Genomic DNA, 18,564 nt, shown 5'->3' with positions numbered 1-18,564 from the left:
ATATATATATATATATAATTGGCTATATAACCAATAATTCAGTCCCCAGGGAATTTTTACTGAAATTCTTGTTTTTTTTAAAACCTTTACCTTCTGTCTTAGAATCAATACTAAGTATCAGTTCCAAGGCAGAATAGTGGTTGGGGTTAAGTGACTTGCCCAGGGTCACATAATTAGGACATGACTGAGGTCAGATTTGAATCCAGGACCTTCTGTCTCTAGACCTGGTTCTCTGTTCATTGAGCCATCTACCTGCCCCCTCCCTATTTTTTTCTGAGTTACCATAATACAGTGTCATTAGTGTTTTGTGTTACTGTGTTAGTTACATGTTTCAACTTTATAAATCTGCCTTTACAACCTGTAGCACAGAACATTGTAACCTGTGATAACAGGTTTACCTTAATTTAAATTAGATAAATTGACAAAGGTAAGAAGGGGAAGAAGAGGATTCAGAAACATAAACTGCTGAGTCCTAATCTTATATTTTTAAGGACTTAGATCTGGGCAACCCCTTTTTATTCAGTTTAAAAAAAAAAAAGCTAATACCTACTGTGGTCTATAGAAGAAATTTGTAAAGTACTCTTAACTTATTATTTTCCAGGCTTGTTTACAAATTGATCCTGCTGAGAGGGTGTCATCTACAGATCTTCTGAACCATGACTATTTTACTAGAGATGGGTTCATTGAAAAGTAAGCAATTTGAAGATTTTTTTATATTTAAATCTTTTAGGTTCTAAGAGTTGACAGACTTCTTTAGGCTCTTGTATGTAGAAAATATCTATGTGCTAGAAAAGAAAATGAATAAAGTGAGTTCATATATGTCAACTCTAGAGATTATAAACTGGGGTTGGCTGGAATTTTTGTCTTTATTCCAACTAGGAATATGAATTTCTTTTTTTTCCTTTTTAAAAAAACTCTTACTTTCTGTCTTAGTAACAACTCTATGACAGAAGGGCAAGGGCTAGGAAAAGGGAGTTAAGTGACTTGCCTGAGGTCACATAGCTAGGAAGCGTCTGAGGACAAATTTGAACCCAGGTTCTCCCAACTTCAAGCCTAGCTATCTATCCACTGTGCCTGGAGTCAAGAAGACCTGAGTTCAAATCCAGCCTCAGACACTTACCAGCTGGGGGTGACTGGGCACTTCCCCTCTGTTTGCCTAAGTTTCTTCAACTGGGGTAGTTATGAGGATCAAATGAGACAATATTTGTAGAGCACTTAGCACAGTGCCTGGCACATAATAGGTGCTTAATAAATACTTATTCCCTTTCCCCTTCATCCCTAAAATGAGGGGATCAGTGTATTCTAAATCTTAGATTATATGACTAATTTATTATATAAATGTTTTGTATATGTTCATCTTATTTCCCCTTAGTATATTCATTTGTTTATTCATTCACAAATATATAGCACACTTTATGCTGAGCACTGCTAGTTCTGGGGGAGGGAAGGAGGGAACTCAAAATCTAGATGAAACATGATCTTTGTCCTTTTTAAGCTTGTAGTCTCAAGGAGGATAATAAGGGGAGGAGGAAGAAAGGGAACAAGCATTTATTAAACATCTGCTATATGCCATGAACTATACTAAATGCACAAAGTGCTAAATATAGATAGCAACAAATATTATCTGATGTGATCATATAATACCACAAACAGATAACTATAATGTAAAATTTCATGGGTAAGTACTATAAAGTTTGAAAGAAAGGTAATTACCAGTAGGGGGTAGGACTCCTGGGGGAAGAATAAGATTCAACGAAAAGGTAAACCAAGGCAGATTTTTCCAAGCAAGATAACATTTTATTAACAGGTACTACCTGCCAATAGGTCTAATGATGGCCCCAATTAGCCAAAAGACAAAGAATAGAAGATGCAACTCATTTTTATAAACAGAACAGAATAAGTGAAGAAATCATACCATTGGTTATAGAGTTGGTGGCATCAGGGAGGGATCATGTTAAGGAAAATGAGCATGCCTACACACACGTGGGATCAAGGTCACTTCTCTGCTTTAAAGGAATGCTTTGTGAATTTATTGGACCCAGCTAGAGCCTGACATCATCATTAATAGTGAACTGAGAGTAGCAGGCTCATAGTTGCCTGGGAGTAAGTTAAGATCACCTTTAGTGAGTAGGGATCAGACTAAGATGGTACAAGGTCAGCTTGTGTCCCATCAAGGATAGTATACTTTTAAACTTAGCTTAAGTTTTTCTTTAACTAACAGTGATTGTGGGAAAGCTTAAACTTTGCGACTAGTTTGAGAGAGACTGAAGGTTTCAACCCTTGAGCTTCTACATTCATAAATAGAGAAAAAGAATTAGGTTGCTGTATGAAATACAGAAGAGAGTTACAGAATACAAAATACCAGATCAATGTCTAGTTTTTATAATTCCCTCCTTTGATCATATCTCTCATGGATTACTTACCTATAAGCTAATTCTTTCTCTAACATAATCATTACCAACAATACATATCAACATCAATTTTTCTTTTTTAAAGTTTAATTAATTTAGAATATTTTTCCATAGTTACACGAATCATGTTCTTTTCCTCCCCTCCTCCCACCTCTCACCCATAGCCAACAAGCAGTTCCACTGGGTTTTACATGTGTCATTGATCAAGACCTATTTCCATATTATTAGTATTTGCACTAGGGTGATCATTTGAAGTCTATCCCCAATCATATCCCCATTTAGAACAGGTTTTTAAAAAGCAACTAATGTGAAGTTTAAAAAGAATAAGAAAAGAGAGAGCAATAAGTACCCATTTATCAAGGGTGGATAATATGCTACTTCCCTGCAGCCAAGTGAACCAAGAAGAGGCTTTCCATCAGGGATTATCTGAAATACATAGTTGTGCCCCTGCTATAATTTACTGAAGATATGTTATAATTTTTACTAGTCAATTAACATAAGAAAAACAAAGTTGGTTAATTACAGCATAAGCCATAATAAGAATATCTAAAATCATTACTATAAATTTAGAAGGGAAATGTACATGTCTCAAAGTAACTAAGAAAACTCAGTGATTATAGATAAAGTGTAACAAGAGCCAAAGTAATACAATAATAATCATCAACAGTAATATCAAGTCTTTTTGTATCCTAATAACCCACTCAAAATTTACATTTAATTAACATATTTTATCTTGGATCCCAGATGCTCTATATAGTCCCCTGGCTTCTGGTTTAATTTTCTCTTGGACATTCTAAATAGGTCTCATTCTCTAATTAGCTCCTAAGGTGTTAAAACTCTCCTCCTGTAGATTTGCCACTTGTAAATTCTTAGATGTTCCTGCTAAAATCTTTTGCAAAACATTCAATGTAATTTAGTACAACCTCTTAAGTTTTACTTCTGTCTCGAACTTGTGGTTTTAATTTTATTAACAATATAAGAAGACCATAAAATTAGAAGCCATAGTTCACTTGAAACTTCAGATAATGTAAGTTCTTAAATACCCCCTGCTATTTCTATCTTTATTTTTTTCCTTTTTTTTTTTTTTTAAACTTAAATTCTGTGTATTGGCTCATAGGTGAAAGAGTGGTAAGGGTGGGCAATGGGGGTCAAGTGACTTGCCCAGGGTTACACAGCTGGGAAGTGTCTGAGGCCGGATTTGAACCTAGGACCTCCCGTCTCTAGGCCTGACTCTCAATCCACTGAGCTACCCAGCAGCCCCTATTTCTATCTTTATACAAATCCTGTACCTGTCAATAATAGGCTGAAAAATCTAAAAAAATCCTTGGGGTCTTTGACTTGTAAAGTGAGTCCTTCTGGTTAAAGATTTAATATTTACCCAAGTAAACATGTAAGCTAGATCTAAAAGTACTTGCCAAAAAAACTGCTGGGAAAATTGGAAAACAATATAGGAGAGATTAGGTTTAGATCAACATCTCACATCCTACACCAAGATAAACTCAGAATGGGTGAATGACTTGAATTTAAAGAAGGAAACTATAAGCAAATTAGGTTAACACAGAATAATATATTTGTCAGATCTTTGGGAAAGGAAAGATTTTAAGACCAAGCAAGAGTTAGAAAAAATTACAAAATGTTCAATAAATAATTTTGATTACATTAAATTAAAAAGTTTCTGTACAAACAAAACTAATGCAACCAAAATTAGAAGGGAAACAACAAATTGGGAAAAAATATAACAAAAACCTCTGACAAAGGTCTAATTATTCAAATTTATAAGGAGCTAAATCAATTGTACAAAAAATCAAACCATTCCCCAATTGATAAATGGGCAAGGGACATGAATAGGCAATTTTCAGATAAAGAAATCAAAACTATCAATAAGTACATGAAAAAGTGCTCTAAATCTCTAATAATTAGAGAAATGCAAATCAAACGAACTCTGAGATACCACCTCACACCTAGCAGATTGGCTAAAATGACAGCAGGGGAGAGTAATGAATGTTGGATGTGGCAAAACTGGGACATTAATGCATTGCTGGTGGAGTTGTAAATTGATTCAACCATTCTGGATGGCAATTTGGAACTATGCCCAAAGAGCGCTAAAAGACTGCCTGCCCTTTGATCCAGCTATACCACTGCTGGGTTTATACCCCAAAGAGATCATAAGGAAAAAGACTTGTACAAAAATATTTATAGCCGTGCTATTTGTGGTGGCAAAAAACTGGAAAAACGAGGGGATGCCCTTCAATTGGGGAATGGCTGAACAAATTGTGGTGTATGTTAGTGATGGAATACTATTGTGCTCAAAGGAATAGTGAACTGGAGGAATTCCATGTGAACTGAAAAGACCTCCAGGAATGGATGCAGAGTGAAAGGAGCAGAACCAGGAGAACATTGTATACAGAGACTGATACACTGTGGTAAAATAGAATGTAATGGACTTTTCTACTAGCAACAATGCAATGATCCAGGACAACTATGAGGGACTTATGAGAAAGAACACTACCCACATTCAGAGGAAGAACTGTGGGAATAGAAACACAGAAGAAAAACCAACTGCCTGATCACATGGGAGGATGGGGCTATAATTAGGGATATTGACTCAAAATCAGCACCCTAGCGCAAATATCAATAATATGGAAATAGGTCTTGATCAATGACACATGTAAAACCCAGTGGAATTGTTTATCAGCTATGGGAGGGAGTGGGAGGAGGGAAGGGATAGAACATGAATCCTATAACCATGGGAAAATGTTCTAAATTAATTAAATAAAATTTTTAAAATAAAAAAATAAAATTACTTGCCAAAATTGTTGACTCTATGACCATTTAACTTCCTGTGTTGTAAGTTACAAATTGTTATGCTGATATAGTTAAGAAATTCATACCAAATGAAAATTAAAAAATTAAATATTTTTAAATGCCACAGAAGGCAGAACTCTTAAAACCACACACACACACACACACACACATGATCTTGTTGTTTTCCTTTTTACTCCAATTTTTACACTTTATTCAGAACTCCCCCTCCCCCTTAATAGTTAAAACTGATAAGTATCTAATCCTTACATGAAAACATAAGAAATAATAATCTTTGTAAGTAGGTGGTCTCTCTTATATGAATGAATTCATTTAAAAATTGCTAATTTTACTCCAGTTGTTCAAAAAGACCTAGAATAGGCTATACAAATATAATAAATAATTCAGTTCAAAACAGTGCATATCAAATGAGTTGCTTATAGTAAGACAAATTTGTACATCAGGACATGTCTATTAATGGGTGTTATTTCCACATTCTATAAAACAATTAATTACTAATAATACAAGCATGTACCAAATATGAGCATTTACCTATGTAGTAGTAGATGTTTCTTTAGTGAATCTAATGCAAAGCTTCAATGATCAGCCTTCTGGAAAAAGATATTTCCCTTGATAATTTACCTCTTCTATATGAAGAAGTTAAAGAAATCTTTTACTGGTTCAAATTTTGAGCACTTAACGACTTAACTTAAGTTGTTACTTAATGACTAGCCAACTAAAACAGTTGAGTGTTGCTATTTTCAATTAGGTCACTAGATGTCACCAAATACCATGCTAACACACACACACACACACACACACACACACACACGCGCGCGCTTAAATCATCAACTAAGGTGTAGATCAGGTATAGAACTCTTGATCCTACCAAACTAGAGAATCACCCAGAACATCATGTGACTTTGGGTAAAACCTCAACTACTACAAAATATTAGAAAGAACTAATAGAAACATTAGTATTAACTTTCTAGTAGGGACATATGCAGCTACCCTCAGATTTCCCAACAGGTAGAAAGCTGAAGACTTGTGGTACCCACTCAAGTTGAACTCCTATCCCTTTAGCCTGGAGAGATCTTTCTTAACAGAGATGCATTTCTGTGAAAGGCTGTCTTCAGGAAATGAATTCAGGCTTTATGTCTGTCTGTCTATCTAGCCAATTATGTCCAAATCAGTAAGTAGCTTCTTACAATACAAATAAGACACACAACAAACAAAATCTTGCAAAATACTTTCTGGGTAGAAATTCTTCTCTGGAAGAAGGAATTTGCTTCTTCCTCATCCAGCATCCAAGATGGGAGTAAGAAATGTTCGGAGTTAACCTAAACCCATTTCCAAACAACCATACACATACCCCCCAAAATGCCTTAAAACAGATTTTGGAGCAGCAGAACCAACAAAAGAAGTGAAGCAGGTTTTCAGCCAAAGAAAGAATAGAGGGACAGCAGAAAGGACCAGCCTCATAGAAGTAAGTGAGGTAAACAACAGAAGTATCAGCACGAGGAGCAGTTTTGGGCACATGCAGAGGATCAACCCAGTCTACTCTTAAGAGGCATGAAGAGCAGTCGCTGAAAGTATATCTCAGGCAACCTTTAGCAGGAGGAGCAATCCAGTACTTGCAACAACTTGGGGAGCTAGTAGCTGAAGAGTGGAATACAACTCAATCCAGTGCATGTAACCCCAGGGACAGTATTCCCTTTATCCCAGGAGAGGAGCTGAGTTCCAACATTTTGGAAAGGTAGTGAAAAAAGCCCTCCAAAATGAATAAAAGAAAAAGCTAGACCCTGGAAAACTATTCAAGACCAGAGTCCTCAGAAGAGGACAGCAATGTCAAAACAGAAATGTATGAAGTCTCAAAGGCAAACATGAAAAGGTGTCAGGCCCAGAATGAATTCCTGGAAGAGTTCCAAAAGATCACAAAACAAATATTGAGAGAGGTAGAAGAAGAATTGTGAGAGGAAATGAGAAACCAAAAAAGAAAATAGAAAACCTCAAGCAAGAAAATAGTTCACCAAAGAGGAAATACAGAAACTTTAAGCAAGAAAATAATTCCCTAAAAAAGGTAGTACAAATCCTCAAGCAAGAAAATGGCCCCCTAAAAATTAAAATTGGATAAATAGAAGCTAATGACTCCATAAAACAGAAGGATAAAATAAGACAAATTTGAAAGAATGAAAAATAGAAGAAAATCTGAAATATGTCACTGGAAGAACAACTGATTTGGAAAATACATCTAGGAGAGATAACCTAAGAATCATTGAATTGCATGAAAGCCATGCTTTTTAAAAAAAAGGCCTGAATGCCATATGCAAGAAATTATCAGGGAGAACTGCCCTGATGTTCCTGAACCAAAAGGAGAAAATAGAAATTGAAAGAATCTGCCAATCACCTCTTGAAAAAAGATACCAAATTAAAAAATTCTCGGGACTATTTTGGCTGATTTCTAGAACTCCCAGGCCAAGGATAAAATGCTGTAAACAGCCAGAAAAAAAAATTCAAATATCATGGAGCCATAGTCAGAATTACACAGGACTTAGAAGCTTCTACGTTAAAGTATCAGAAGGCATGAAATATGATATTTCTTAAGGCACAGGATCTAGGACTATAACCAAGAACCAGCTAGCCAGCCAAACGGAACATAATATGCCAGGAGAAGAAATACATATTTAATGAAATGGGGGACTTCAAGGCATTCCAAATGAAAGTACAAGAGCTGAAAAGAAAATTCAATTATAAAATTCCATATTTAAGAAAAGAATAAAAAGATAAATAGAAAAGAAAAAACTCAAGGTACTCAATGGATTAAACTAATCACATTCTTACATGGGAAAGTGATAACTAGGATGCTTAAGATATCTGTGATACAAACAGCTACTTTAGGTAATCAAGGGAAACAATGGAGTTAAATTGATTACTACCTAAGGTGATAACTAAGATATTTAATATTCCTATGATACTTGAAATACTTAAGATATCTAAAGTATTTAGGGTAGTTAAGGTACTGAAGAAACTGATGGGGTCTGAGAAGATTAAACATTCCATTCTTTATTTCTTCCTTGAAATTTTCTTTAGTGTAAGCAATATGTCTTCTTTCACATGACAAACTTGGAAATATATATTATATGATAATACATGGACAACTTATATCATATAACCTTTAGTCTTGGGGAGGGGGCAGAGACAGGAGAGAGAGAGAGAACATGTCAGAATGTTAGAAAACAATTATTAAAATTTTTTTCAATGTGTAATCTTAAAAAAAAATTTATCCTCCTGTGTGGAGAAAATCTGAATGTTTAGTATTAAGATGAAGAACCTATTCACAATCATAGATTCCATAGCTGAAAACTCTCCCTTAGTGGGAGAAAAAAAAAATTTCCACTTGAGCCCAAGAGAGGGGAGGGAGTTTCTGTTAAGGGTCTGTGGAGGAAGCTCTTTCTCCTTAAATCCTACCACCACCACCAAAACTGTAGCTAGTGAAATTCAAGAAAAAGGAAAAGCAAAGCATTTTTCTCTGAACAAGATAACATTTTATTAACAGGGATGATACCTGTAAAGAACTGAAAGAGCAACTTTTTTTTTTTAATTTTTAAACCTTTTTTTTCTCTCCTAGTAACAGCTCTAAGACAGAAGGGCAAGGGCTAAGCAATTAGGGTTAAGTGACTTATCTAGGGTCACACAGGTAGGAAGTGGCTGAGGTCAGATTTTAATCCAGGTCCTCCCAACTCCAGGCCTAGCACTCTGTCCATTTTGCTGCTCTGATTCATTTTTATAAGCATAGAACAAAGAACGGACAGAGTAGGTGAGGAAATCATACCTATGAGATTGGCAACTTCATAGGGATGAGGGATCATGATTGCTTAGGAGGAGTGCTTTGTGAATTTATGGGGTCCAACTATATCCCTAGGTCACTGATAATGGACTGGGAATAGCAGACTCACAGGGGCCTGGAAATGAGTTAAGATCATAAATGTCATGTTTAGTGGGTAAGGATGATAGCACATAGATGTCATGTTGTGTCTCAAGAGCTGGAGTTATTAAGAGACAAGCTTCCTTGTTTCCAAAGTGATTTGTAGTTGGTGCTGATTCCCTTAGAATTAAAATGTTTTATGAGAATATTAAACCTCTTAAACTTAACTCAGAGTTCTTCTTTAATAGTGATTGTAAGGAAAGCTTAACATTTGCATCTGCATTGAGAGAGGGAGACAGAATTTTTGAACCCCTGAGCTTCTACACTCAGAGACAGAGAAAAAGGATTAGTTTGCTATATGAAACATGGAATAAAGTTATAGAATAGGATCAATTATAGAATATAAAATACAGGATCAATATCTAGTTTTCACAGGAGGGAACATTTGTGTTGACCTTTAAAAGATTGGTAGGGAGAAATGTGCGTCGGCCATGGGTGGGGGGAGTGCGGGGGGTGAAGGGGAAAGTAGGAGCATGAATCATGTAACCATGTTAAAAATGATTATTAATAAATGTTTAAATTAAAAAAAAAGAAATAAATATGTTATATTTTAAGATTAAAAAAAAAGATTGGTAGGGATTCAGCAGGTGAAAATGAGAGAGTAGAAGGCTCTTTCATGGATAAAGACAAGCAAAGGCAAGGAGACAAGAAAAGCAGAGAGGATGTTTATGGGGCAGAGGATAGTCCAGTTTGGCTCGAGCAGATAGTACATACAGATTATGAGAAGGCTGAAAAGGTAGGGTGAGTTAAATTGTGAGGAATAGAGAAAGATGTTTTCAATTTTCTGATTTTATTTAATCAGAGACACTCTACTCTAGTACCTGTTGATGACTTGACTCCTCTCCATTATTGTTTTGTTTTTAAGTTGTTTTCTTTTTTATTAAGAATGCAATCAAATAAAAATATTTTAACATAAGGAAGTGAATAAAAAAGAGGATCATATATATAAAGAGGATTATAATATGTACTCTAAAAAAATTGGATATAACAGAAACTCATGGGTTCAAACCCTTCATAGTACCTTTTAAAAACTAATAACAGAATTGCCTTATTTTTTTGTGTCTCCTTCTAAACCTCCTTGTTTTCTTTATGTAAATTTAGTGTTTTATTAATGTGCTTTTCTTTCTTTTTATCTGTCACTGCCTACTGACTCTTCTTATCCCCTAGGAAGAACCACACATATTGCATAACAAATTAGCATAACTAAGTCAAACAAAGCAACTCATTGGCAAAGTATGAAAATGTATGTTTCAATTTGTACTTCTAGCCCATCTCCCTGCATATTTGTGTCATATTTGGCATTGCTCAAAATTCTGAAGTCTTTCAAAGTTGTTTTTTTCACATTATTTTGACCCTTTTATTAATTGTTTTTCTGGTCTTCTAATTTTGTTCTGCATTAGTTCATAAAGTTTTCCCAAGTTTCTCCGAATCCACCCTTTTCATAATTTATGGTGCAATACTATTTTAATAAATCAAGCAATTTAAATTATCTTTTTAATTAAATAATTTCCACCAAATGAATATCTGCCTTCTCTCCCTCCTGCCTTTCCCCTCTCAATTGAGGAAACAAGAAATAAAAAGTCCCCTACTATCAACATGTATAGGTAAGCAAAACAAGTTCCCATATTGACCATCTTTTTTTTAAAGTCTCCTTCTGAATTCTTAGTCATCATAACTCTATCAGGAGGAGGATAGACTGTTTCATTACGAGTCCTCTAGAATCATGGTTGGTCATTATGTTGATCAGAATTCCTCAGACTTTCAGAGTTGATTGTTTTTACTGTATTGTTGTTACTATATAAATTGTTCTGATTTTGTTCTCTTTGCTTGGGGGTGGGGGACCTCTGGTGATAAGGCTGATCATGATAAGTTTGAAAAATAAATTTATTGTGAATGACAGAATGGGAAAGGTAGAGTGGAAAATAGAATGCTGAGGGTACTGGAAATGTGTGCTATGATAAGATCTAGTGTTGGGATCCTGTCATCAGTAACTTATGAGAAATGAGTAAATTGAGGACCTGAGAAGTTAGAGCAAGATATTAAAGCTATTGAGAGTTTCCCCAGAGGGTGATATTAAGAAGAAAGGTGGGGGAGTGACCTGAAGTTTAGCTATATGAAACAAAGGGATAGGGAAATTATAGCAGACATGGACTTGGTTCATAGGTGGAAGAGTGGTAAGGGTGAGCATTGGGGGTCAAGTGACTTGCCCAGGGTCACACAGCTGGGACGTGTCTGAGGCCGGCTTTGAACCTAGGACCTCCCATCTCTAGGCATGGCTCTCAATCCACTGAGCTACCCAGCTGCCCCCAGACATGGACTTGGGAAGAAGAATGGTTATTGAGTAATAGTGGTGGAGGAATAGTTTAGAGGTAGTAGCAATAAGAAGCAAAATTACTTCAATCCATTTTCTTGCCCCTGAGTAATAAAAGTGTAGGGGCTTCCAGTAGAGAGGGCTATAAAGTATAATATCCTCAGAAGAGAACCAGATTTCTGTTAGAGTGAGGAGGATAGAATGTTGTTTGAAAAGTTCAAGAATGATATTTAAAAGAGTTCCAAAGAGCTCTTTGGAATGAGGTAGGGGACTCACTCTACTGGGGTTTACTTCTCCTACTCCCCTAAATCAAAAGGACAGAAGGAAGAGAACATATTTCTTGTTGGCCATCATTGCTTTCAGATCATGTTAGATCCAGGACCATTCTTGTTGGAATGGACCTTGGGAAGAGTAGGGCTGATTAGAATAAATATTAAGATTTCAGGGTAGGTAGTCTGGGTAGGATTGTAAACTTCTTCAGGGCAGAGACCATAATTTATATAGTTTATAAAATTTCTTACAAATTGAGTGCAAAAAGTGTTCTCAAATACTTGATTGGTTAAATGGATCTTTTTTTTAAAAAGCAACCTCATGATTACTACCTGTGCTTCAGAAAATAATGGAAACAGTTGCTTATGAATGAATGACTTATTCCAGTACCATTGGAGATGCTACATGACCTTGTAGATAAGTTCATTATCTACTCTGCTATGCTGTCTTTCAAGACAGCACTTTGGAACCAGCATTTTATACTTTCCTAAGCTTTGTTATCCATTAGTGGTACTTGTTTAATTTTAAGATTTAAAACAATCTAAGATATTGAGTTCTTACTTTCAGAGTTTTTTGAAAACTTTTGTCAATAAACAGTACAGAGGAGTTAAATATAAACTGTTTGCCTTTCTTTGTATCTCCATTGCTTAACATAGTACCTAGCACATAGTGGGCAATTAATAAATCGACTTGATTCAGAATGTAACATATATAAATTTATTTGTCCCATAGCCAATAAGTAAATTAGAGCAAATAGAACATGAAGAAAAAGTATTTTTGTCCATAAATTGCTTTGTGTCAATGCTTTGCATTTTACCAGATTCATACCAGAACTGAAGGCTAAATTACTACAAGAAGCAAAAGTCAATTCATTCATAAAGCCCAGAGAGAATTCTAAAGAATCTGAACCCACTAAAGAAGACAAGAAAACAACCTACATAAATACATTGGCAAATAATTCAACTACAGGAAAGGTGAGAATTTGATTGTTTATTTTCCTGAAAAATACCACTTTGAATGTGGGAAGCTATAATATAGGTAAATACTTGTTAGAACTCTAGTGACTAAGTTATTTTCAATATTCAGAATTTGGATATATCTATTTTAGGATGTGGACAAGGACAAAAAGACCAAGGATATTAAAGTCAGAGCTTATAAAATAAAAGGAGGGAAAGGAGATATTTCTGACAGTAAAAAGATAGACCATGAAGGAGGACATTGCCAACGTGACACTTCGGAAAATTTTCACATTCTTTCTCAAGATAATAAGCCTGTAACAACTGAATCACCTATCCCTGCAAATCTCAACATTGATTCTAATATGAAGGAAGATCCCCACACTGGTGGGTGTATGACCATGCCACCCATCAATCCAAATAGCAGTAATTTGACTGCTGCAAATCCTAACTCACATTTCACCCACACAAATACAAGGTGGGTAGTAACTGTGGAAATGATAGGGCATTATTAAATGGTAAAAGTGATCTAGGGGGGCAGCTGGATAGCTCAATGGATTGAGAGCCAGGCCTAGAAACAGGAGATCCTAGGTTCAAATCTGGCCTCAGACCCTTCCTAGCTGTGTGACCCTGGGCAAGTCACTTAATCCCCATTGCCTAGTCCTTACCACTCTTCTGTCTTGGAACCAATGCATAGTATTGATTCTAAGGCAGAAGGTAAGGGTTTTTTTTAGTTTGTTTGTTTTTTAAAAAGTGATCTAGGCTTTTCTTTACCAGGCATATTGCAGAGAATGAGTACTTATTCAATATTTCAAGAATCTTTAAATATTGGAGAGCATATTCCTTTTTCTAATGCAAGTTCCCTTTATACTTAAGAACTCACCATCTTGTGACCAAACCAATGAAGAGCTAGGTTGGACTTCTGGCAGTTAGTCCATCAGCAGCCAGTTTATTAAGCCTTTAGTTTGGTAGGACTTGCTAGAATTTGCACTCTTCTGGTATAGGCTTTGAGACCTTGAGGATACCTTTATGCATCAAAGGAGAATTTTAGTGGAGAAAAGAACAAATAGTGTATATGAAATGTTTTGATTTTTAAAGATAGTATGCAAAAATTCTAGCAATGTTAGGTTTTGGTAAAACAAAATATCCTTTAACTATAATCATTTTTGTCCCCACTGATCAAAGGAAAGCTGGAAAGACTTTTGAATAGAAATAGTGTAGGAGAAAAGTATATTTTGGGTCAGTTTTATGTTTATCATTTGTTTTTCTGGTTCTTGGGCAGCTATGGAATCAGGTAAGCCTGACGAAGCCTAAGAAGTTCAGTGGATGAGGATCAGACTAGTCACATCTAAGTTAATTCTAAGAATAGGCGCATAAGTCCGTCAAGTCAAAGAGTAAGAGTCAAAGGTGATAACAGGCAATAAACATTAAGTTAAGTAGCAGAGACATAATTTGACAGGTTAGATCTAAGTGTCCAGGAGTTGAACATATGCAAGGAAAAGTAATGAAGATGCAAGTTTACAGGCTAAGTCTGAGTCAGGGGAAGTATCAGGAACACAGGCTAAGAGCCTGGGAACAGAAGGATAGAGACTTCAGACACATAAAAACTTAGTTACATGGATTAGAAGCCAGGATTGGATGGGTTGAACAAGACATCACTATCCAAAGCACAAACTTTCCTAAACACCACAGAAGTAGTAAGTGGGATCTACCCCTTAGATAGGAAGAGATATGCAACTTCAATGTGATCAGCACTATTGCAGTCTAGTGGTGTCCAGAAGCTGTTGTGAATGAACAAGGACAGGCATTGGTGCTAGCATTGAGAGGTAAGGCTTTACAAATGCCAGTTATCCTGGATTGCAGCAGAAGCTGAAGTTTTGGCCTCCCCAGGGAGTTTTAACAACTTTTCATATTCATTTCTCAGTAATAAGTCATCTGAAAAAGCTAAAAAGAGAAGGACTTCCTCACAGTCTCTTATACAATCTGTGTCTAACAACAAGCAAGAGGATTCAGGCTTTGTTCAAGTAAGTCTTTTTTTTTCTTATGCTCCATTTCCATTTTTATTAAATCTACTTTTGATTTTAAATTATATTTTCTCCTGGAGACTTAAGTGCACCACAGAGTCAACATTTCTTTCCTGACTTTGCTATTTAATGTTTGGCTTCAGGATATTCTTTACATTTCTAACAGAGCAGTAAAACTGATTCTTCTTCTTCTTCTTTTTTTTTTTGAAGCAAGTGTGTAAATGCTTTCTTTTCTAGAGGTGAATATAACTTCTTCACATATAATAATTAAAATTATTAGACTGATAGTAGCTTTATAACTTTATTAAACCAAAGTAATAGGAGTAGTAAAGAGAGGGAAAGATAGGAGAGAGGTAGAGAGTTACTTAGCTTATTACTACTCTATTGGCCACCATGATGGGCCTGTGACTAACTTTGACAATAGTTCCTCCAGCTTCCACGCTCCAGCAAGAAGACTCTTATTTCCTGCTGGGTCTTCCCTTATAAGTAGTATTCTCCACCCACTTCTCTCACATGTCACATCTCAGGAACCAACCATAGTTTTTTAATTTGCCTAGACTGCCCATAGGGGCAATGCCTGTGGAATAAATTTCCTGTCTCATTGGTTCCTTGGTTCCTTAACTTCCTTTCTCTGAGGGTCTATCTATACCTGAATTACTCAGTGGTCTTTGACCTCCAGGTCACTGAGTGACATAATGGAGAGAGAAATGCCCTTCCATCAATCCCCCTGTGATTCTGTTGGGAGACAAGCATGTTGAAATCTCCCCAAATGAGGTCTTTGGGAGATTAAGATGCCTAGTCTTCCCAATGAATCATTTCAAATAACCAGCTTATACCTCTGAAGAATGTCTTACTAGAAGTATATAAAATACAAAGAGGAAATTACAACAATTTGGGGATAAAAAGGAAAGAAAAGAGAAAGAAAGCAAAAATGATTGATAGACATATTGACAAAAAGCCAATTGGAATTTTCAACTTCCTGGTTAAGATGGTGGCTGAGTAAAAAGCAGCTGCTTAACCACTCCTAACTAAAACATATAGGACTCCTCATGAAGGCATAAAAACAGATCCAGAGGAACGAAGGGACTCCACAACAGGCCGCAGCTTTGAAGGTACTTGGAATTGGGGCATTTCAATGCTATAAGGGGGTGAAACAGCTCTCACTAAAACACAATTTGAGCAACCCCCTCCCCTACCCCACACCACCTACAGTGCCAAAGCCAGTGCACAAGAGCTAGAGCAAGCTTGGGGCACCCATTAAGTCCTTGGCAGCTACCTGGGGTCACCAGGGCCTGTTTCTGAGAGCAGCAAGATTTAAGACCCCAAGAGGCTAAAGAACGCACGTGGACTTTAAAGGCAGACCCTGAGCACAGGCACAAGTGCAGGCTCTTGAGTCCATGGATCCTGAGTGCAGGAGCGGACTCGGATCCTGAACACAGGAGTGGACCTTGAGTGAGGACCCAGTGCAGAGGGGTGCACGACTGTGGAAACAGCACCCTGAAACTATTAAAGGAGCCTCAGACAGAGGAACAAACAAGGGGGCCACCAGGAGGCTTGACCCTGAGAACAACAAGATCTAAGACTTCAAGAGCACAAACAGACTCTGGGTGTGAGGAAAAAGCTGAGAGGCCCAGGCTAACAATGGCAAGCCATTCTCAAGAACCCCAAAAGAGAAAGATCATCAAGAAGAAATCTGTAACACTGGACAACTTTTACACAGAGAAAGTCCAGACAGCAGAGCAAACAGCAGAGGAGAACAAACAAGTCATCACATCCAAACCTTCCCAAAATAATGAAAACTGGTCACAAGCTATTGAAGAGTTCAAATCTGAGATGATGAGAAAGATGGAAGAGATCTAGCAAGAAAATAACAGTTCAAAAGGCAGAATTTCACAATTGGAAAGTGAGGCAAGTCAACTGAAGACCAGAAATGACCAGATTAAAAAGGAAAACCAAAAGATTATAACCGAAAACCAGTCCCTAAAGGCTAGAATTGAGCAATTAGAAGCTAATGATCTCTCAAGACAGCAAGAACAAATAAAACAAAGTCAAAAGACTGATAAAATAGAAGGAAACATGAAATATCTCAATGAGAAATTGACAGATCAAGAAAATAGGGCTAGAAAAGACAATTTGAGAATCATTGGCCTTCCTGAAAAAGCAGAAATTAATAGAAATTTGGACTCCATACTAAAGGAAATTATTCAGCAAAATTGCCCTGAAGTTCTACAACAAGAGGACAATATAGACATTGAAAGGATCCATAGATCACCCTCTACACTACACCCAGAAAAAACAACCCCCAGGAATATAATAGCCAAATTCAAGAGCTTCCAAGTAAAAGAAAAAAATCTTACAAGAAGCGAGAAAGAGGCAATTCAAATATCAAGGAGCACCAATCAGGATCACACAGGATCTGGCATTCTCTATGCTAAAAGGCTTGGAATATGATATTCAGAAAGGCAAGAGAACTGGGCCTTCAATCATGGATCAACTACCCATCAAAACTGACTATATACTTCCAGGGGAAAGTATGGGCATTCAACACAATTGAAGATTTCCAAGTATTTGCACAGAAAAGACCAGGACTAAATGGAAAGTTTGATATCCAACCACAAATATCAAGAGAAACATGAAAAGGTAAATAAGAAACAGAGGGAAAAGAAAGAAAACTTATAATTTTTTAAATTTGACTCTTTAAGGGCCTAAATAAGATCTAATTATCTGTATTACTATGTGGAGAAATGCTATGTATAATTCTCTAAAGTGAACTCTATTCACTATTATAATATTCACTTTTATAGCAACCAGAAGAATAATTCATAGGGAGAGCATAGGATACTAAATGGTCTAAGATGACATGGGGTGTGGGAAAGAGGGGGGAAATAGTAGGGGACACCAAGAAAAATCTGAGTAAATAAGAAAAATAGGATATTCTATTACACACAAAGAGGGCATGGGAAGGGGAGTGGACAAATACTATTATAAGAAGGAGAGGAAGAGAGCATTAAGAGGTAATATTTAAACCTTACTCTCAGTATAATCAACCCGGAGAGGGAAGAGTAGCTATATTATCCATTGGGATATAAAACTCTATCTAACCCTACTGAGAAAGTCAGAAGGGATAAACTAAGGGGAGTAGGGGAGTGGGGAGGTCAAAAAAGGGAGGGGAGAAGAAGGGGGAGGGAATTCATTAGGCCTTTAAAAATAAAAAGAGGGGAATAATAAGAGGGGGTAGAAAGGGAAGTTAATCAAGGGAGGGGATAAGGGATACCGGCTTAAAGCAAACCACTGGTTTAAAAGGAAATAGTGGGGCAGCTGGGTAGCTCAGTGGATTGAGAGTCAGGCCTAGAGACGGGAGGTCCTAGGTTCAAATCCGGCCTCAGCCACTTCCCAGCTGTGTGACCCTGGGCAAGTCACTTGACCCCCATTGCTCACCCTTACCACTTCCACCTATGAGACAATACACAGAAGTTAAGGGTTTAAAAAAAAAAAAAAGGAAATAGTTTAAGAAGAAGGGGTAGGACTAGGGGAGGATACAAAAATGTCAGCGAATGCACAACTGATAATTATAACTCTGAATGTGAATCGGATGAACTTGCTCATAAAATGGAAGCAAATAGCAGAGTGGATTAGAAACCAAAATCCTACCATATATTGTCTACAAGAAACACATATGCGGCCTCAGCCACTTCCCAGCTGTGTGACCCTGGGCAAGTCACTTGACCCCCATTGCCCACCCTTACCACTCTTCCACCTATGAGACAATACACCGAAGTACAAGGGTTTAAAAAAAAAAAAAAAA

The 18,564-nt window shown here is 36.6% G+C and overlaps 1 protein-coding gene across 1 annotated transcript in view; it reads left to right on the top strand.

Annotated features, from left to right (window-relative positions):
- Nucleotides 1-18,564, top strand: part of CDKL3 (cyclin dependent kinase like 3) — an 88,688-nt gene that overhangs the window by 38,237 nt on the left and 31,887 nt on the right. Inside the window, exons 7-10 of the mRNA XM_044664688.1 lie at nucleotides 602-690; nucleotides 12,600-12,753; nucleotides 12,888-13,213; nucleotides 14,660-14,759. Of these exons, the coding sequence (XP_044520623.1) occupies nucleotides 602-690; nucleotides 12,600-12,753; nucleotides 12,888-13,213; nucleotides 14,660-14,759 (669 nt within the window). The remainder of the gene's footprint in view (nucleotides 1-601; nucleotides 691-12,599; nucleotides 12,754-12,887; nucleotides 13,214-14,659; nucleotides 14,760-18,564) is intronic.

Source organism: Gracilinanus agilis, chromosome 2 (assembly GCF_016433145.1).
Source record: "Gracilinanus agilis isolate LMUSP501 chromosome 2, AgileGrace, whole genome shotgun sequence".
NCBI lineage: Eukaryota > Metazoa > Chordata > Mammalia > Didelphimorphia > Didelphidae > Gracilinanus > Gracilinanus agilis.
This window is presented reverse-complemented; position numbering and strand designations above follow the sequence as displayed.